At 37.3% G+C, this 19,079-nt stretch overlaps 1 protein-coding gene across 1 annotated transcript; it reads right to left on the reverse strand.

Annotated features, from left to right (window-relative positions):
* Positions 1 to 1,993: 1,993 nt before the first annotated feature.
* LOC140166541 (small nuclear ribonucleoprotein E-like) lies at positions 1,994 to 16,606 on the reverse strand. The gene is made up of 5 exons (XM_072190026.1): positions 16,442 to 16,606; positions 8,045 to 8,071; positions 7,252 to 7,314; positions 6,735 to 6,813; positions 1,994 to 3,156 (listed from the first exon to the last, which is right to left on the reverse strand). Exons 1-5 carry the CDS (start codon positions 16,487 to 16,489, stop codon positions 3,083 to 3,085), a joined length of 291 nt encoding a protein of 96 aa, XP_072046127.1. The 5' UTR covers positions 16,490 to 16,606; the 3' UTR covers positions 1,994 to 3,082.
* Positions 16,607 to 19,079: the final 2,473 nt, after the last annotated feature.

Consider the following 19,079-nt stretch of genomic DNA (forward strand, 5'->3'; position numbering starts at 1 on the left):
AGGGCCCAACTCCAATTTTTTACAAAAATGAGTTAGACCCAGCATTTTATTGCCAGCAGAATGTTCTTCCTTGTGTGTGAAAGATGAGCCAAAATCCCCTCTCTAAATAATCTTCCATGTACACTTAATCATGGTTTTCATGGAAGAAAGGCCCAACTCCATGGAGTTGGGCCCTTCTTCCACAAATATAGGGTTAAAGAGGAATTTTGTTCATCCATGAAATCTGCTTTTCACTACAATAAATTTTCTTGCTAACATATCACATGAGTTCTACTTGTGCAATTAATGGTGATTACCTAATTTCTGTAGCTATTTATAACACAGAACTGGCACTTGCAGCATATTAGTGGAAGAAGGGCCCAACTCCAGCTCGTATTAAGACCTGTACCGTTGCCATGGAAACATCATATATAATTTTGAATGTATGTACTATTGTATGTTCATGTATTAAAGGTCCCCTGAAGATGAAAACATTCTGTCTACAAAACTTTTCCAAATATTAAGTTTTTTCTTAATATCTCAAAAACAGTTTTGATGGAGTTGGGCCCTTCTTCCACTCAGGTATTCAATTCGTTATGTCTGATGTGCTCTAATTGTCCCACAATAAATACTGTCCAAACGTTCATACCCCACCCCTTAATGTTATTAGTTTTTGAGAAAAATGCAAAAATAGTCACAAATTTATCAAGGGGTGTATTACCACCTTAATTTCACTCTTGGCTTCATCCAGAAAATAAAGTTAAGATTTTTTGCATCAAAATGATGCACCCCTGCCAAAAGAAGATCAAATTTCTTGACCTTTCAAGTTTCAACTATTCCATGATTGGCCACTCATTTCTTCTACATCACAACATAATACTAACTCCTAAACTAAGTTTACATACACTACCAGATTCCTATTGCCGCTGCCCCCGGATGTATACTGCTACCCAGCTACTTCATTGGCACTAGAGTACTAGTACCTGTGTGGGTACACAGTACACACATCAGCATCACATGTACAGTTCACACACTAATACCCGATTGGTACGGCACTGGTACTGGGCAGCAGCAATGGGAATCTGGTAGTATAGCTGATACAAAATTAATACACTTACATATGTACACACCAAATTCATTGTTTCTATGTAGATTATACTACATCCATAAGCTTAAGGGTTTGTGCCAATGGACCATTCCATCAGACGCCCCCGTCCCCCATGATCTGATTTTATCTCAAAGACTTTATATTTGAGAGCACCGACTCTGCCATGTTTGAGTGTCACTCATGGAAGGTAAACTAGCATACCTCAGATTAATTTGGCTTGTTACAAAGTTCAAGTGTGTGTTAGTTTGTAATTAGCATACGTAATGTATTGAGCTATTTGAAATCTATACACTCCTTAAGAAAGACATGACCTTAATCTCCCACAAATGTGAGTCACCCATTCAGGTAACCCTATTTATAATTCACACTCCCTGTGCGGAAGACTAAGGTCATGTGTTCCATAAGGGTATGGATTTCAACTGGAATAGCCCACAGTAGGAAAAGGATTATTAGTTATTAGGTGAAGCGGAGGTATGGTACGGGAAATTATCGTGCGCGAAGTGTCATACTGGGTGAAGCCGAAGGCTGAACCCAGTATGACACTGAGCGCACGATAATTTCCCGTGCACTACACCGACGCTGAACCTAATAACGAATTTATCATACCACTAAGTCATTCTAAATTTGGAAATAATTACGTTTTTAAACATTTTAATTGCTGCTAAATAGGAAAACTTTGCAAAAAATAGATGACTGTTCCGCGTGACACAGATTGCGTGCATTTTACGCTACCGGTTTACGCGAGTCGCCTTTATACTGCGTACCTCGCCGCACACGCCGTGTCGGGCTTGCAATGCGCTCTTACTGACTAGATATAAAGCGTAAAATACGCACTCACTGACTAGATACGAAAATATATCAGGTTAGCGGTGTTCTTTGATATTTCCCTTAGTGGTATGATAAAATGCATTCCTGCACACCTTTGTAAAACTCAAGCTTTTACTGAATAATAGGTACACTATTTTGCCCCCCATGCATGACAATCAAACATGATGGATTTACCACAGCGGTAGGCAAGGGGTTATATGGAGTCCCAGCTCTCTTAATATCTTTGGATTTTATCCATTTCAGTAAACTGTGGCACAAATCTTTTTCAGGAAAGACTTGGAACAGTCTAATGACAATACTTCTGTGTACAAGTATCCATTTTGCAACAAAGTCAAATGTTGTCTGCTTTTAGCTGGTGACTCTCTAGCAGACGACTTTCCCTACCATGACAAAATGGCACAACTGACACTTTTGACCATTTTTAAACGATGAACAAAGAATTTGTGTTTAGTCTGTATTGATTTCTACATGCACACCTTTAAAAGGGTTGTATTTTTAAGATACATGTTTCAAATTGGGGTGTTTCAGACGTTACTTTGGATACCAACTGCATGAGACATCAAAGATGACAATAATTTTTAGCAGAAAAGTCAGTTATGCCCTTTTGTCATGGTAGGATGGAATTATTAATTCGCATCAGTTCCAAGAGTATTTTCTAATCAGCTACAAGGAAATTATGATCATAATTTAAAAGGCAAAATTGAACAGTAAGGCCTACATAGTTCTTCTCCAGTCTGTAAGAGACATATATTAGGCATAAGAATGGCATTTTTGAAAATAGCCTGAAAAAGTGAATTTACGGCTTACAAGGCCTAAAACAGGCTGCACAAAAAATGAAAATGCGTACATTTGGACAACACAATAGCCTGCTAAATCCTGAAAATTCTCAAGCCTGCACATTATTATCACGTGGAGTGACCGACGCAGATGCACACTACTGATTTGGTTCATCTTGTGCCGTTCAAAGTTACATCTGATCAATGTCAATTTTGCCTAATAAATTCTGAACAAGATATAAAACCAACAGCGATAAATGTAGCTGTTATTGCAGAAACAATGCAGTGTGAAAGTTGTCTGCAAGTGTCTATCCTCACTTGTTGGACGGTGATGAAGTAGTAGCTTATCAGAAAATACAAAGATGAAAACAAAATCTCAAACAAGCAGGTGCTATTCATCATCCGGTTCCGCCGTTACTACGTTCTGTATTAATGTGATGTTGTCTCCTTTGAGCATGACTCGACCTACAAAGAAAAGGATAACAAGATGAATTTAGTGTTCATCAACTACTTAAAAAGTCAAAGAAAGCCTTGGAGAAAACTTAAGGTGGTACTACACCCCTTGATAAATTTGTGACAATTTTTGCATTTTTCTCAAAAAAAATAATAACACACTGGTAACAAAAGAATGTATACATATTATATCATTTTTCTCAACAACAACAAAATAACACACAGGTAACAAAATTTATGTATATTATAGGGACAAGGGGCAAGTTACTACACTGGAATTTCAGTGACCCAAGACAAGCGGTACATTATTTATGATAAGAAAAGAGGTACCGCTAGAATGTACCTCATTTATAACATATATAATGAACCACTTGTCTTGAATCACTGAAATTTCAGTGAAGTAATTGGATTCCTTGCCCCTATAATATACATAATATACTTTTGTTACCAATGCAAAATTAGTCACAAAATTTATCAGGGGTGTAGTACCACCTTAAAAGCCTAAAGAAAGCCATGGAGAAAACATAAATTTTGGAGATGTTAAAATCAATATGTGACTGACCAATCACATCAAACCACAACAGTTAATTAATCCATGATTTTAAGGGCAATAATATAATATTGCTCACACATTTGATGATCTTCGAAAAAAGAAACCAACTGGCACCTGCATTGCACTGAGCAACTATCCACACTATGTGCAGTTTTATTGGACTAGAACTATGAATTTTCAATAAGTCCTAATCAACATGTTCAGTAATTCATGAATTTCTTTATTTTCATACACATTTTCATTATCTTTAGATACCTGCTGACATCTGCCATGCTTCAATGAAATGGGTCAAATATAACACCGTACGAAAAGAAAAGCTAGACCACACTTCTTTGAGGTAATATTTCTTAACATGGAATGATTGCGGAAGAACACTGAAATTGATATAAATGTACAAAGACATTTGTAAGCTGCATTGGTGCCATTTGAATGCTCTCCAAATTGCAGCCAATGCAGGGGTCTTATATACCAATAAATAACACTTATAAATGGACCTATTGCAGTTTTCTCAAAATGAAGTTCTACCCCAAAGTTTGTGCTATGCGTACATACAATTCCATGTGCATGCTTTAATTGCTACTCCTTTTGGCACGTAGCTACAAAAGCGCGAAAAAACAACAAGAGCACCACTGGTGCTGTAGCTCATTTGTTATGGGTTATGGTCAGGAATACCATGCGTAGCTATGTATAGCCATGCATAGATATGTATAGCCATGCATAGCTATGTATAGCCATGCATAGTTATGTATAGCCATGCATAGCTATGTATAGTCATGCATAGTATAGCCATGCATAGTTATGTATAGCCATGCATAGCTATGTATAGCCATGCATAGCTATGTATAGCCATGGATAGCTATGTATAGCCATGGATAGCTATGTATGGCCATGTATAGCCATATGTAACCATGTCATGGCCATGTATAGCCATGTATAGCTATGTATACAGGGCTGCCAACTTTGAAAAACACATTTCAGTATTCTCAAAATCACCATAGTGCTGTGATCAAGCACAAATCAGCATTTTGAAAATATACTTACGGTTCTCAAGATATTTATTTATTCAAGGCATTTATTTATTTGTACCTTTTGCTTGTCGAGTATCCTTTGATTTTATTTTGTTTAATACAGTTTTGTTTGTATATTTAATGTCTTGGATGCACCATCGGATAGATGAGTGCCACTGATGTAAAAGCAATTTCCAAATAAAAACTTGAAACTTAAAAACTACAACACTTTCATGGTAAATGGCATGCATAGCTATGTATAGCCATGCATAGTTATGTATAGTCATGCATAGCTATGTATAGCCATGCATACCTATGTATAGCCATGCATAGCTATGTATAGCTATGTATAGCCATGCATAGCTATGTATAGACATGCATAGCTATGTATAGCCATGCATAGCTATGTATAGCCATGGATAGCTATGTATGGCCATAGATAGCCATGCATAGCTATGTATAGCCATATGTAACCATGTCATAGCCATGTATAGCCATGTTTAGCCATGTATAACTATGTATACAGGGCTACCAACTTTGAAAAAACACATTTCAGTATTCTCAAACCTCAAAATCACCATAGTGCTGTGATCAAGCACAAATCAGCATTTTGAAAATATACTTGCGGCTCTCAAGATATTTATTTATTCAAGGCATTTATTTATTTGTACCTTTTGCTTGTCGAGTATAGCCATGCATAGCTATGTATAGCCATGCATAGCTATGTATAGCCATGCATAGCTATGTATAGCCATGCATAGCTATGTATAGCCATGCATAGCTATGTATAGCCATGGGTAGCTATGTATGGCCATGTATAGCCATGCATAGCTATGTATAGCCATATGTAACCATGTCATAGCCATGTATAGCCATATATAGCCATGTATAGCCATGTATAACTATGTATACAGGGCTACCAACTTTGAAAAAACACATTTCAGTATTCTCAAACCTCAAAATCACCATAGTGCTGTGATCAAGCACAAATCAGCATTTTGAAAATATACTTGCAGTTCTCAAGATATTTATTTATTCAAGGCATTTATTTATTTGTACCTTTTGCTTGTCGAGTATCCTTTGATTTTATTTTGTTTAATACAGTTTTGTTTGTGTCTTGGATGCACCATCGGATTGATGAGTGCCACTGATGTAAAAGCAATTTCCAAATAAAAACTTGAAACTTAAAAACTACAACACTTTCATGGTAAATGAAATAAATAAATACATACAATTTTGCACACACATCTAATTTTCCTGACTTCATATTTCAAACAAGTGCTCCCTTCAATCTTCAAAACAGGGAAAGGCCACTAGCCTAGTGTTTACCCCCAGCACTTCCCTGTTCAGACTTTCTGTTTGTCTGTTTTGTAATGTCAGAGAGGGGTTGTCATGGTCCCATTTACTGATATACTAGGCCAGTGCCAGTCAAAAGGACATTTCACCTTGAGTAAATGTTTACATAACTAATTGGGTCAAGATGTGTGATATAAAGTGTACATGAGTGAGATGTTTGTTCATAGACAGGGTTGCCAACCAACAATTTGGTAGCCCAATTAGTTCAGATTTGGGAGAATTTGAGACACTATTTGCTCCTGGCTCGTGCACAGAAGTAAGGGCCTATAGACAGCACAAGCCCAATTGGTGCTAAAAGCAACACTGAAAAGCAGACATTGCAGCCGCACTGAAACAGTAAAGTTCAACAATCTCTTTTACAAATTCGCACGATCAAGGAGTTTGTACAGTGTTTGTAATATGAAAAGCACCACAAACAGTCTACATAGGAGACTATTCCATGAAATTAGGTAAAACTTTTCGTAAGAAAATGCTCCAAAAATGATACTTTCCGTCCAAATTTTTTTAGCTAAATAAGTAACAATCATGAACCATCATGCAAAGATTGCCGCCTCAAATTACCAGATCCATTGCTCAAACGATGTAGCAAGAGAAAGAAAAAAACATACAGAAAAATAGACCATGCCTAGAGTTCATTGTGCTAACACAATGAGCTAAAAATGTACTGTGCTTACCAATTGGCTTTCTTGTATGTTTCTTAAGATGTACCTCTTCTGCCTCATCAAGTACTAGATTCATGTATTCATCAAAACCCTGCAAAATATAATTATAGTATTTACCATTTTTAAGACAGTGCTTGATCTGAGGTTAGTGTTGGCAGCCTTAGAGTTAGAATTTTGTCGCATAGTGTACAAAGCAATAATTTTGATTCTTGACCAAGCACATTTTGTGTGAATCATTCAATTCTCTCAAAGAACATGTACCAGAGATGCAACTGGCTAACAGGAAAGATCATATCCTAAAAATCATGTGGGTCCAATGCAGCTTGCTGAACAGTGCGCCCAACAATGGAAAATCGCGTCCTGGCCAGAAGGATGCATCTTAGTGGGACCCTTGCTTTTTAACACCATCCTCCAAACAGATGATTATCGGATAAAGCTCCAATCCGTTTCCTCTTTTTTTATAAAGAGACTATAAAAAAATGAAGCTGAATTGGAGAAAAACTTTTTGTTTAGTTTTCAGATTACTTACAATAATATGTCCTTCTACTCTCAGGTTCACCTGGTCATATAACCATACTTGTACTCTTGATCTCTGTAAGGAAAGAGAGACAACATCACTAGGGTTAAAGCCATAATATATGATTTCGGTCAAATCTTAATTTGGTTATTCTTTGCCAAATATTATAGAATAGTATTAGTAACAACTGTCAGGAAAGTTTTCTGATCATTTTAAGCCAAACCAATGAGGATGAGGTAAAATGAAAGAAAACTCACTATCTTAGCTGCTTAACTGTGGTCTTCTACGAGTGATTTAATGTCATAATTATGTTATAATGACCGAGTCCAAAGAGTCTGTGATGTTTTTGAGGGAACCAGTAAAAATGCATGATGCTAAAATTTCTTAATTATGTAGCGAAATGTTTCTTTATTTTTTTTCTTTCAACATTGACAAAAAAAAACTGGTATCAAAACAATTGTACATACAATTGTCATAAGTTGCTAAAATCTATGAATTTTTGTTCAGAAGATACTGTGTGCACAAAGATATGGTATTTGAGACACCCTGTGCATGTATGTAGATCTATAAAGGTTGATTAAACATGGAACTTTTACAACAAAACTATACTTATATTATTTAGAAATTAAATCTAATACTGGAACTAAAATTTTGCAACTCAATTTGGTGCGTCAGAAACCATCGGACATCCTCAGGGTGCAGCATAATTAAGTGAGCTGCAAAGTTTTAGTTCCAGTATTAGATTTGATTTCTAAACAATGTTTTAAACTATGAATAATCTACACCAAGATAAAACTATACTTACGTTTTGAAGATATCTAAAAATCAAGTTCTGTTGACATCAGAGAAGAGAAAAGTAGCACATAGTCAAGGAAAACAACAGTATCTTTGTGTGTAAAATATTGAACTACCCTCCATGCAGGCAGCAGGCCTATGATTCTATTTCTGTTTTTATAAGCCGTTTTACAATTCCAGAACAGAGTACATAGTGAGTATTCCATGAAAAGAACTGGAGATAAACATGGGGACTCGGGCAGTATATTTCAATGGGAGTGAATTCTGCACTTTAAAAAAAATGCTACCTACACGTTTTTCACACTCTTTGGTCCAGATGTCTTCTCAATACTTTCATATAGTATTGATTATTCAGATTCAGATTCAGATTAAATTTATTTCAAATTCGTGGCCCGTAGGCCAAATTACATGAAACATTACATTTGCAATGTTTACATTAAAAGACATAAAAAAAACATATAAAATTACATGAAAACACCATAAAATTACTCAAAGAAATTAATTGCACTTGTTGAGGCAAAATCTCAGTCACACAGCTCACACACTCCCACATTCTCCACACACACCTTACATACACACACACCTTACATACACACCCCTTACATACACACACACCTTACATACACTCACACCAACTATCAGCCCTCCACACACACCCACACACCAGATGCACTAAAGAATTTAATTTAATAAACAGTAATTAATAAATAACATAACAAAATATTGCACATAAATATTTGGACCAGCCAAATTATAAGGGACAAATTCAATACATCAAGATAAAATGCTGTCATAAAATCACAGTTAAAACACACCAGCTGAATATGAACATGATGAGATGCACTAATTAAGTAGATGAGTGAGATAAGGTATTGAGCTGTTCCCATATCTTTTTGTTTTGGTTCTGGGGACATGATACTTATTGCACTGTCTAAGGGTCATATTGTGGGTCCTCATATTGTGTGGAAACCATTCTGAGTACCTATCAGATTCAACACATTTTTGAGCAAATTGTGTACAGAGATGTAGTCTTCTATCATTCAAAGTTTGGAGTTCCAACTGGTCAAGGGAATCTGTGTAGGATGAGTAATTAGCACCAAGGATAATGCGGCAAGCCCTCTTTTGGATGCGCTCTAATTGATATGCCTGGCCGTTGGTAATACTACCATGCCAGACAGGGGCTGCATATTCGCATGTTGGGCGAACATAACCAATATAAACAGAGACTAGGTCACCAGTTGGAACACCAAAGCGTTTGAGACGTGAGAGCATGTACAACCTTCGGCTGCTTTTTGATACCATATTGTTAACCTGAGACTGCCAGCCAAGATTAGACTGGACAGTCAGGCCCAGGAGCTTAGTCTTAGACACCACCTCAAGCTCAATCCCAGCAATGCGAAGACTAGGAGGGGCGGGAGGTTCCCTCATGAAACAAACCTGCATCACCTTGCACTTACTCGGATTGAGCTTGAGATGATTGTCTTTGCCCAAGCATCCAAGTCCTGAACATCAGGTCCAATCTGGCTGACTTGTTTAGCAGGACGAACCTCTCAAGGGTGAGATCATCGACATACTTAAAGCTTTTAGTCAGAGACTCCTCAGAAGCATTGTTGATTACACCAAGAAATGTGATGGGGCCCAGCTTAGTGCCTTGTGGGACACCACATGAGAGAGTTTCCCATTCTGACAGGGCAGAGTGGTACTGCACCCGTTGACGACGAGCTGTGAGGAAGTTCATAATCCACGGCAGTAACTCGCTTCTGACACCAAGCAGGGGTTCAAATTCGCAATCAATTGCGGGAACCAGTTTAGGTTCTCGCAAATGGCTTTTGCGAGAACCTTTGGTTCTCATCAGAACCAGGCTTTCGATTCCCCGTAATATTGAAAAAAAAAAACCCTGTGAAATCATAATACCCTATAAATAGGTGGGAATTTGTTTGCAACTTACTATAACATTATTAATAACAAAACCATGTTGGTTATCTTTTTTTTGTTAAAAGCAGCTGTTTCAACTTTGAATCCTGAAAGTAATAATAATATTGTAGTTTACCGAACGTAAAATACACAGCAAGCTCAGCAACTTTCTTTAAGCTTATTAAACTTCGACTATCGCTGTAACTTACCTATCATGCATTAATGAGACCATAACATAATATTTATGTATTAAATATAGTGCAGTTTAAAAGGTTTTACACCCGTAGGCCTATGAGTTAGTTTTGGAGAATCTGAGGCCGCGAATGACCCATCTCCTACTGCTAGCTACGCGATGAAGAGATGTCAAAACATGAAAATATACCATATACCGCAATACCCCTAATTTCACTTGATATCTATTTACATTTTATTCATAAATTTATTACAAATGTCCTTAAATGTTCGCTGGAAATTGCTTAAAATAGCTTTTGTATGTACTGTTATATGATTCGCAATTTTAAACCATATATTTTCAAATGAAATGCAAATTAAATTAAATTAAATTTATTCCACATATTATTTTGTACATCGGGTAAAGGGTGAGCACGTGTGTAATCATTTGACGATTAATTATTCATGTCATGATTAATTATTCATATGACCCGACTCTTTGGTAAGAAAGAGTTGCCGTGATTGGTGGAAATACGTGAGATGAATGTGATTTAACCAATGACATAGACGCTTTTATTTACTAGCGAGGTCATATCTATTATTATGGGATGGTGGGTTGTAAACACAGGCCAGGGCCTACCTTTCACGCTCTGTACGAGATGGACAGCTAAAATGATGAAAACTTTGCCTTTTTTCCTCAACATTTCAGAATTATATTCATGGATTAATGAGATTATTAAATCACATTTCCGTTGCAGTAAAAAAGGGTAAAAATAACACAAAATGTGATCTTAGACTTCCAAGCTTGTGCGCGAACCAATTTTGGTTCGCCCAGTTGCAACCCGGCGAGAACCTTCACGCGAACCGGTTCGCGTCGGATTTGAAGCCCTGCCAAGCTCGTAGAGTCTCTGTATAGCTAAAGTATGGTCGATGCAATCAAATGCCTTGGAGAAGTCCGTCACAACTAGGGTTCCTACAGTTCCTCCTTTGTCTGTACCTTTGAAAAAAACATCAAGAATTTCAATTAGACAATGACAAGTAGACGACCCTTTGATACTACCATATTGGTTGCGGTCAATTGCACTAGAAATATCATCAAGCACCCAATTTGCAACAAACCCCTCACATACTTTTGCCAAAAGGGAAGTCAATGAGATTGGCCTTAGTTTTGAGATTGTAGCAGGGGTTTCCTTTGGAATTGGGGCAATTGTTGCATCTCGGGCAGTATATTTCAATGGGAGTGAATTCTGCACTTTAAAAAAAATGCTACCTACACGTTTTTCACACTCTTTGGTCCAGATGTCTTCTCAATACTTTCATATAGTATTGATTATGATTGTTTCAAATGGCTAATCTTGTAAAAGACATGAAAAATCATGGTGGATTCCCTTTGAGTCGCAGTTCATTCACACAACCGTCAATGGGGGAGATTGTTTCTGTTTATCTCTTGTCGAAGAACTGTCACAAGACTGTGTGACCATGTCTGAGCATGCGCAGTTCCAATTTTCCAAGATTGCACACAGGCTTATTGTGTTTTGTACAGCGGTATAGCAAATTGCAATTTAAAAATTATTAAAGAGCTGAAATTAATTCTGTATTTCCCATCACTTGTCTGCATAACTTTTTCACTTTGGCCTTGAAAATCCTGAAAATTGAGAGACCTGTAGAAAGTTTTTGCGAAAATTGTCACTATGGTGACTATTGAGAGTGTTGCTTAGGCCCTTCGTAATTGATTTTCAGTTTGTTTCCTGACCGCATCCAAAATCGAAAATTGTATATTTTATAAGTATTTGATTTTTTCACATTTTCACAGTAAAATAACATTTTTATTACATTAATTTGCTCCTCTCTTCCTTTCATCATTTTAACTATGACGCTGAACAAACAATAGAACACTGTCCCTCCTGCATTATTAGACTCATGAAAGTCAATTCCGAGTTTATCGTCACTTCTTTTTTCCAGGTTGGTGAGGTGACTTTTTCATTTTGCATTATTTCATCAGATTTCATTATTGACCTAAAATGCGTGTTGATTTAAAGCAAAACAGAAATAAATGCGACGAAGAAATTTTTACGAAAGGTAGGAACTAGAAAAGTTAGAAAAGAGCCTGGTTTTGCTTCCAAGTTATGAATTTATATGTTATACAAACAAAAATATATGTTTCCAATTGCTAAAACTGCCGAAAACACTGATACTTCGAAAATAATGAATTATTTTGGCATTTTTGAAAAATTGACGCGGGTATTTTTGGTTTCCAAAAAGTGACGCGGGCGGGGGACGATAAACTCGGAATCGACTTTCATGCGCCTTATCTATGTATAAATCAACAATTATTGCAATTTAATAAACATGTGGTGAGTAGGTAAAATATTTCCCATTCAAACGTGTAGTAAACTGATTGAAAGTGCATGATCCCAGCCTAGAGAGACTAAGTTAGGTATGTCCACATTGCTTATTATAGAGGGCGACGTTCAACTCAAAAAGCTCAAAAAGTTGCGACCACAGTAAATGTCTTAACTGTATAATCCCATAGAAAAATACAAAATTTTGAAATTTGGACACCAGAAACTTGAAGACGTAGTCTAAAAAGTGCAACCCGTCCAGAAATTAAAATGCAAAGTCACGGTAGCATTGTAACATAATTTAAAAATAAGAATAAAATACACACCGCCAGCGTATATTACACAGATTGCGATATTGTCTAGAATCACTCATGAGTTATTGCAGTACTGAATGACGACACGTACGTGAGTTGGTAATTTCTAATTCTAGGGATCGGAAAGAATTGCTTCACAGGTGGTGTGTAAAGATATGCCATCGGTGAAATACAAGGCCGTAGAAGAAAAAAATGACAAAAATGTGCCCTTGAATTATGTTTTATAGTCAAAATACTCCAGTAATTCAATAAATATCATGATATTTGGTCTAAAAAGTAAACATGGCTTTTTAATGATCCATGTGACTTGCAATGCTGTTGAATTCTGCACTTTGTTGAAGTTGAATTGCATTTTGTGGTATTCGGCTAACTTTTATGGCATAAAGCAACATTTTTATAGTAAGTACACTGCTTGGGGACTTTCTTAAAAGCGAGGTAGTTGGTAATAATAGCGAGATCACGCTTTTTGCTGGGCCTTCTATTTATTAGTAACACATCATTATAACCATAATCACAAAATCTGATACGGTACTGATATATTGAAACGGTACATTCAATACTTGCCAGATTAGAGAACCCCTTCTTTTTAACCGATTCAGGGGGTTCAGAGAACCCCTGGTTTTAAAACCTAGTGCGATCCCTGTCAACTAATGATTAAATTTCGAAGTTTTGTCTGCGTTCACATACAATAAATGCATGTACGAGGGTTGGTCAATAATATCCCGCAACCATTATTTATCTCCGCTCATGCATGACTTAGATGACGGTTACTTACGATCAATAAAGTTTGTACCTTTGTCTTTGAAAACACACAACAATTAGTATCAGAGTACCTTTAATTACGTAATCTCATTTGCATAAAGTCATTGCCATATGTACACTGACAATTGTCAACATTGGCGGGAAATTTGAATTGTAGTTGAGGAACGTGTAATAAAAAGAACCAGAAGTGAGGACCAAAGCAATCTACAAGCCTTATTTTTGGTATGAGGTACTGAGTATATTCAATTGATAATTGTGAAAGAAGAAATGTATCCGTCAACAGATCATGAAAGAGACTGTCTTTGAACTTCACCAAAAATAGGCCTTAACGACAAACAAAAATGGTGTGAATATCGGGAGAAAAGAGCCCACACGGTAGAAGAAATAATCCAAATTATCTCCAAAATAAAACAAAAACAAATATGATTATTGGTATGGTATGAGAGATCATAGTCAGGACAATAGAATTGGTTGCAAAAAAATAGAAATATGCGCATGCGTTGATGGTACGCATGATTGAAAGTACCAAATATGTATGAAAAAAGTACAATTTCATCAAAAAAGCGCTAAAAATATGACTAATACAAGGTTTGCGGAACAGTAGCTGGGTGAGTGAATTGCTATATCAAGTCTTATGCTAGAATTAGACATACCTTTCGAAATTCAAATTTCTTATTCAATCCAGAGCCTCTCTATGGTGTGCTACTTTGATTACAAAAACATGACCGTTTGAAAACAAGGGTTCATTAAGAAAGAAATGTTTGTGATTTACGCCACTGGGATCTCCTTTTAATAATCAGTAGATACCCAATCAAACCAGGTACCATTTGTTAAATTTTGTCATCGATTAATCCTTCTATCTCTTATTATGTAAAGAACAATGGGTGATAAAGCCTACTCAAAATTGGAGATATTCAACACGACCTCTTTTCTTTAATAAAAATGGTATAGATCTAAAAAGAGTACAGCATCATTCCTATGTTATCGGTCTAAAAAGTTGCAAAAACCGCACCAGATTCCATACTTTTATTCTCGAGATATTTGGAATTATGTAACAATACCTCAATTTGACGCGAGATTTCCTTGACTATTTTTCACCATAAATCAGGCAGTGCCCATACACTATTGTGTTTATGCTAATGTCATTACGTAATCAAGTATTCAGTATTGCTAATACATATTTGTTTTGAAAGACAAAAGTACAAACTTGTATTTAGCGTAAGTAACAGTCATCCAAGTCATGCATGAGCGGAGATACACCATAGTTGCGGGAACTTATTGACCAGCCCTCGTATGGGATATGGACGCAAAACGATCTGCCTTCATGTTCAATTGGGAGCACATTGAGCTCCTCAGTTCTACCAGGAGTGTAATTTTAAGTGCTCAAAGTTGCTCTCCTGAACAATTCAGTAGTTCACCACGTAAACTTGTATGGCTCAAAATTCGGACCGCTCGCCATTAAGTTTACTGCTTTCTGTGTTTTGAAATTTGTTGACATTTTAACGATCCCCGATTCCCGGTTGATTATTTTAGCTGTGTCACGTCATATGCATGACGCTGGTGGGTACCAACCAAACTTCAGAAAAAAAAAACCTTGATCGCCGATAACGATGTGATATGAGACTTACATAGGATTACACAGAGATATTTCTTGCCAAAATTTGACCATTTCTAGGCAAGTTGGCCCTACTTTGTCTGCGTTATGTGAAAAAGAACAGTCTTAAGTATAAGTGGGCTATCTTTTAGAATACCATGTTTTACATTCAGTGTATGTGTATGGGTAGTTCATAAAAGACCCCCATTGAAAATCTACAGGTAGGGTATTCTAAAAGAAATCCTATAAGTGCAACGCTTTTGATGTTTCGGGAGACTGGGAGGGATCATAATAAAAAAATGATGGAGCCTATTCTTGACTGTGTAATATTCCTTCACCACATTGCCGTACGGTAACAGTCTTATACGATGGACAGATAGTACTTATCAGTTTGTGAATGAGGACATCGTATAAGTTCCTTGTACTAACAATTCAGAGACTCGAGAGCAATAATAAATAATTGAGCTCCACTGATTTATTTAAACGAAGGACTGTTTACGGTATAAATGTTTATATTTTGTTTGTATAATTGTCTCATGGGAGACCAGTATAAGCCCTTTCGCAAATTCAGATCATGGTGCATCATGGGTAATATTTGCCGATAAAATTGGAGATAAACACGATGAGGCTATTGTACATTTTCAATGGGGTGAACTTTGCCGTTTGCATAAAAATGTTTTGTCCTGGAATTTCGCTGACAGTTTGGTCTTCATTCCTTCACAATATTTGTATTTCACAGGAAATATTAACATATTTAGGAAAGAATAAAATATGTTTTACAAAAATATGTTTTTGAAGGAAGTGCAAAGTTCGCCACCATTGCAAATGCACTGCAGCCTCCTCGTGTTTATCTCTTGTTGAAGAATGTGTGACGATGTCTGAGCATGCGCATGTGCAATTTTCCGAATTTGCGAAAGGGCTTATTGTATTACTGAACTGAGTAACCCTTAATAAATATAAACATACTAGATTTACATGACAACCATGTCGAATTTTGCATCTTTCATGCCTGCCCTACAAATGTACAATAGAGGCCGTCAGCGTGACGTCATATGCCGCCATCTTGTGGGTACACGCTGTGATGATCGTTCGATCTCCATGCGTGGGCAGCAAAATCACCCTGTTGAGGCGCGATTACAGCTGCGTGGCACGTTGCGCCCTGCGCGTAGTATCCGACGCATGAACACACAGATCATTTGTACCCACAAGATGGCGAAAGGCTGACGGCCTCTATATGAATTTAAGCTTACATGTTTTAATTAACCACATTTTCCTTCTTCCTTAGTATTTATTATCAATATAAAGGATACAATAGGTTGCACCATAACCTTCTGCACTTTTTGCCCCTTGTATGCCATGGCTGTAGCTGTCTAGAATGACCGAATTCGATGAAAAATTGAGTTTAGTCTTCTCTCAAATACAACAAAAAACGCCGCTTTCACGTTCAATATTCACGTGTTGATTATGAAATTTTACAGTGTAGTTGAGGGACCACAGGCAAATTGTTCGTAAAACTATATTTATACTTTTTACACCAGCAAATTAACCACAATCTCATAATATCATAATAATAAATAATAATAAAGGTGCACTATGAATATATAATCATAGAAAAAAAATAAAAAATCACTTTTGACAAATTTTAACCTGTTACAAAGTAGTAAATATAACATATACTAAGCGTTATAAAATTCAATTTTATAAAGTTGACGAGCGCCACCAATTGGTACGAATGGGAAAATTATAGATTTCGTCCGCAATTTGTGAACCAGGAGCACAATTAGTTTACTGAAGGGGGCCAGGCCCCAGGGGGGCTGGGTGACGGTATGTGCCTGTCAATAGGACCCCTCTTTTGAAGTCGACTATATCCGATGACCTCCTTTTTTTTTAAAGTCATACGGTAGGGGGAAGTGGGGCAAATTGGTCCACCTAAAAAGTAATGTCCCATTTTGCCCCACCAGATTTTACTCGGCCCGACAACTTGCGACAAGGCACTACAAAACAAAAGGTACATCACCAAGTGTCTAGTAGACTTACGTTTCACAAAAATTGGTGCCGGTCGGCCTCCGGCTTCATTATTTTATTAAGGTGTCTTTAAGGCGTCCCATACCCCACTGCAAGATTTTTCTGTAACAGAGGCTGGGGTAAAATGGGACAGCTGGGGGTAAAATGGGACGCCATTGATTTACTATGGGACTTTTTTTGTTGGGGCAAAATGGTTGAGTTACACACAGTAAATCAATGGCGTCCCATTTTACCCCAATTTGGCATATTTCTAAAAGAAAGCTTTTCTTATAATTTTCGAAGAAAAAAGTTACAATTGTTGTCTTATTTAATTGAAAGGGTAGCTTAGAAGTTATTTTTTAATTTGAGAAACACTAATCCGGACCATTGATTCAGATATTGAGCCACAAGTCGTGACCTCTGCTTAGACATGACAAAAAAATGGAATACTTATTTTGATGTGTTACGGCTTACGGCCCTCAGAAGTTCCTGTTTAATGAAGAATGGTACTTTTAAACGGTTTGAAATATAAATAGACATTATATCAAAGTTATTTTGTTGCAAAATGGGCAAATGTGACTATTTTAAGGTATAAAAGTATTTCCGAAATCACTGTCCCAAATTACCCTGTGTCCCAATTTGCCCCAAGTTACCCTACCCGATGACCCCCCTTTTTTCAGTTGCGGCTACACAATGACCCCCTTTTTTTCTAGAATAGCATCATCAAAATGCCACAAAATAATGCTGAAACTTTTGGAAATTTGGAAAATTTGGAACAAGAAAATAGAATTTTGCTCCATTTTTTCAAAATTTTCTACCCGATGACCCCTTTTTTGAAATCTTATACCCAATTACCCCTTTTTCAAAATATTATACCCAATGACCCCGTTTTTCATTGTTTGTACCCGATGACCCCCTTTTAAAATAATGTTTTGTACCCGATATCCCGGTAGGCACACTTCTAAAGTTGAATGATGCCCCCCCCCCCCCCCCAGCCAGGCATTTAGGGATCGTTCACAAACACTTGTAAAGGGGGGGGGGGGGGGCTGATGCAAAAAGGGGGGCCTGAAATTTTTTTTATCCCTCTGAAGGGGCCTTTAAAATATCACCTTAGTTTTTCTCGTAGAACATGAGTTTACACTATTGTAGCGGAACCGGCCTTCGGTATATATGGTAGCGAAGTAAGGCCTATGATGTAGTAGGTGTACGAAACATATCGTACCTGACACTGGCAAAGGAAACACTCTCACACTCACAGATATGAGATCAATTGGCTCAACACCTTTATTGGGCTTCGGGCTGATCCAAGATCGGAGTGGATTCAGGAGCGGAGAGCGGCGGCTTGGATGCTTAGAAGAGAGGAGAGCTAATTGACCAGTCATCAACCAACCACACTCACGGCTACAGACAGACTGGCCCAGAGTGCTATTGCACCCCGCTTATATAGCCAATGAAACCACGTGACTGAAGGAGGCCCTCTATCGTCGACATCCATTTCCGCCACACACTCCCCTCCCCAAACCGATACGTCCCGGATCGTACATAGTCGGCCTGGGCGGAAAATGGGCGGTGATTGTATTTCAGAGCTGATCAAATCACACGCAACTGAATCGTTCCGACTCAGGAAGGATCGATCACTTACGCCTACTCGGAGCGGGGATCACCAAAAGAACCAGACAACGGCATGCAAAAGCATGCGGGAGGATACGAACATGGAACGATCAACCATGATCGTGCATTACCCTCACCGGTGCTCATACATATTGCTCTCGGATTCAATCGGTGCTCCACCGGGTCCAAAATCCGGAGTAAATGATGTTTCCGTAAAAACTATCATCTTTATTTTTAAAAGATACTCTTCAACACTTTATAACATATAAAAATATGTGGGAGAATTAACTGAATTTCCCAAAATATATCCAACAAGTAATTTGGCATATCCAA

Source organism: Amphiura filiformis, chromosome 12 (assembly GCF_039555335.1).
Source record: "Amphiura filiformis chromosome 12, Afil_fr2py, whole genome shotgun sequence".
In the NCBI taxonomy this organism is placed as follows: domain Eukaryota; kingdom Metazoa; phylum Echinodermata; class Ophiuroidea; order Amphilepidida; family Amphiuridae; genus Amphiura; species Amphiura filiformis.

Excerpts from the sequence above, each read along its gene's own strand:
- LOC140166541 (XM_072190026.1), bottom strand. The coding sequence starts at position 16,489 with ATGGCATACAAGGGGCAAAAAGTGCAGAAGGTTATGGTGCAACCTATT. Across the intron at positions 8,072-16,441 it reads AGGTTATGGTGCAACCTATT|AACTTGATTTTTAGATATCT; the intron begins GTATCCTTTATA and ends TGATGTCAACAG. Across the intron at positions 7,315-8,044 it reads TTTTTAGATATCTTCAAAAC|AGATCAAGAGTACAAGTATG; the intron begins GTAAGTATAGTT and ends CTTTCCTTACAG.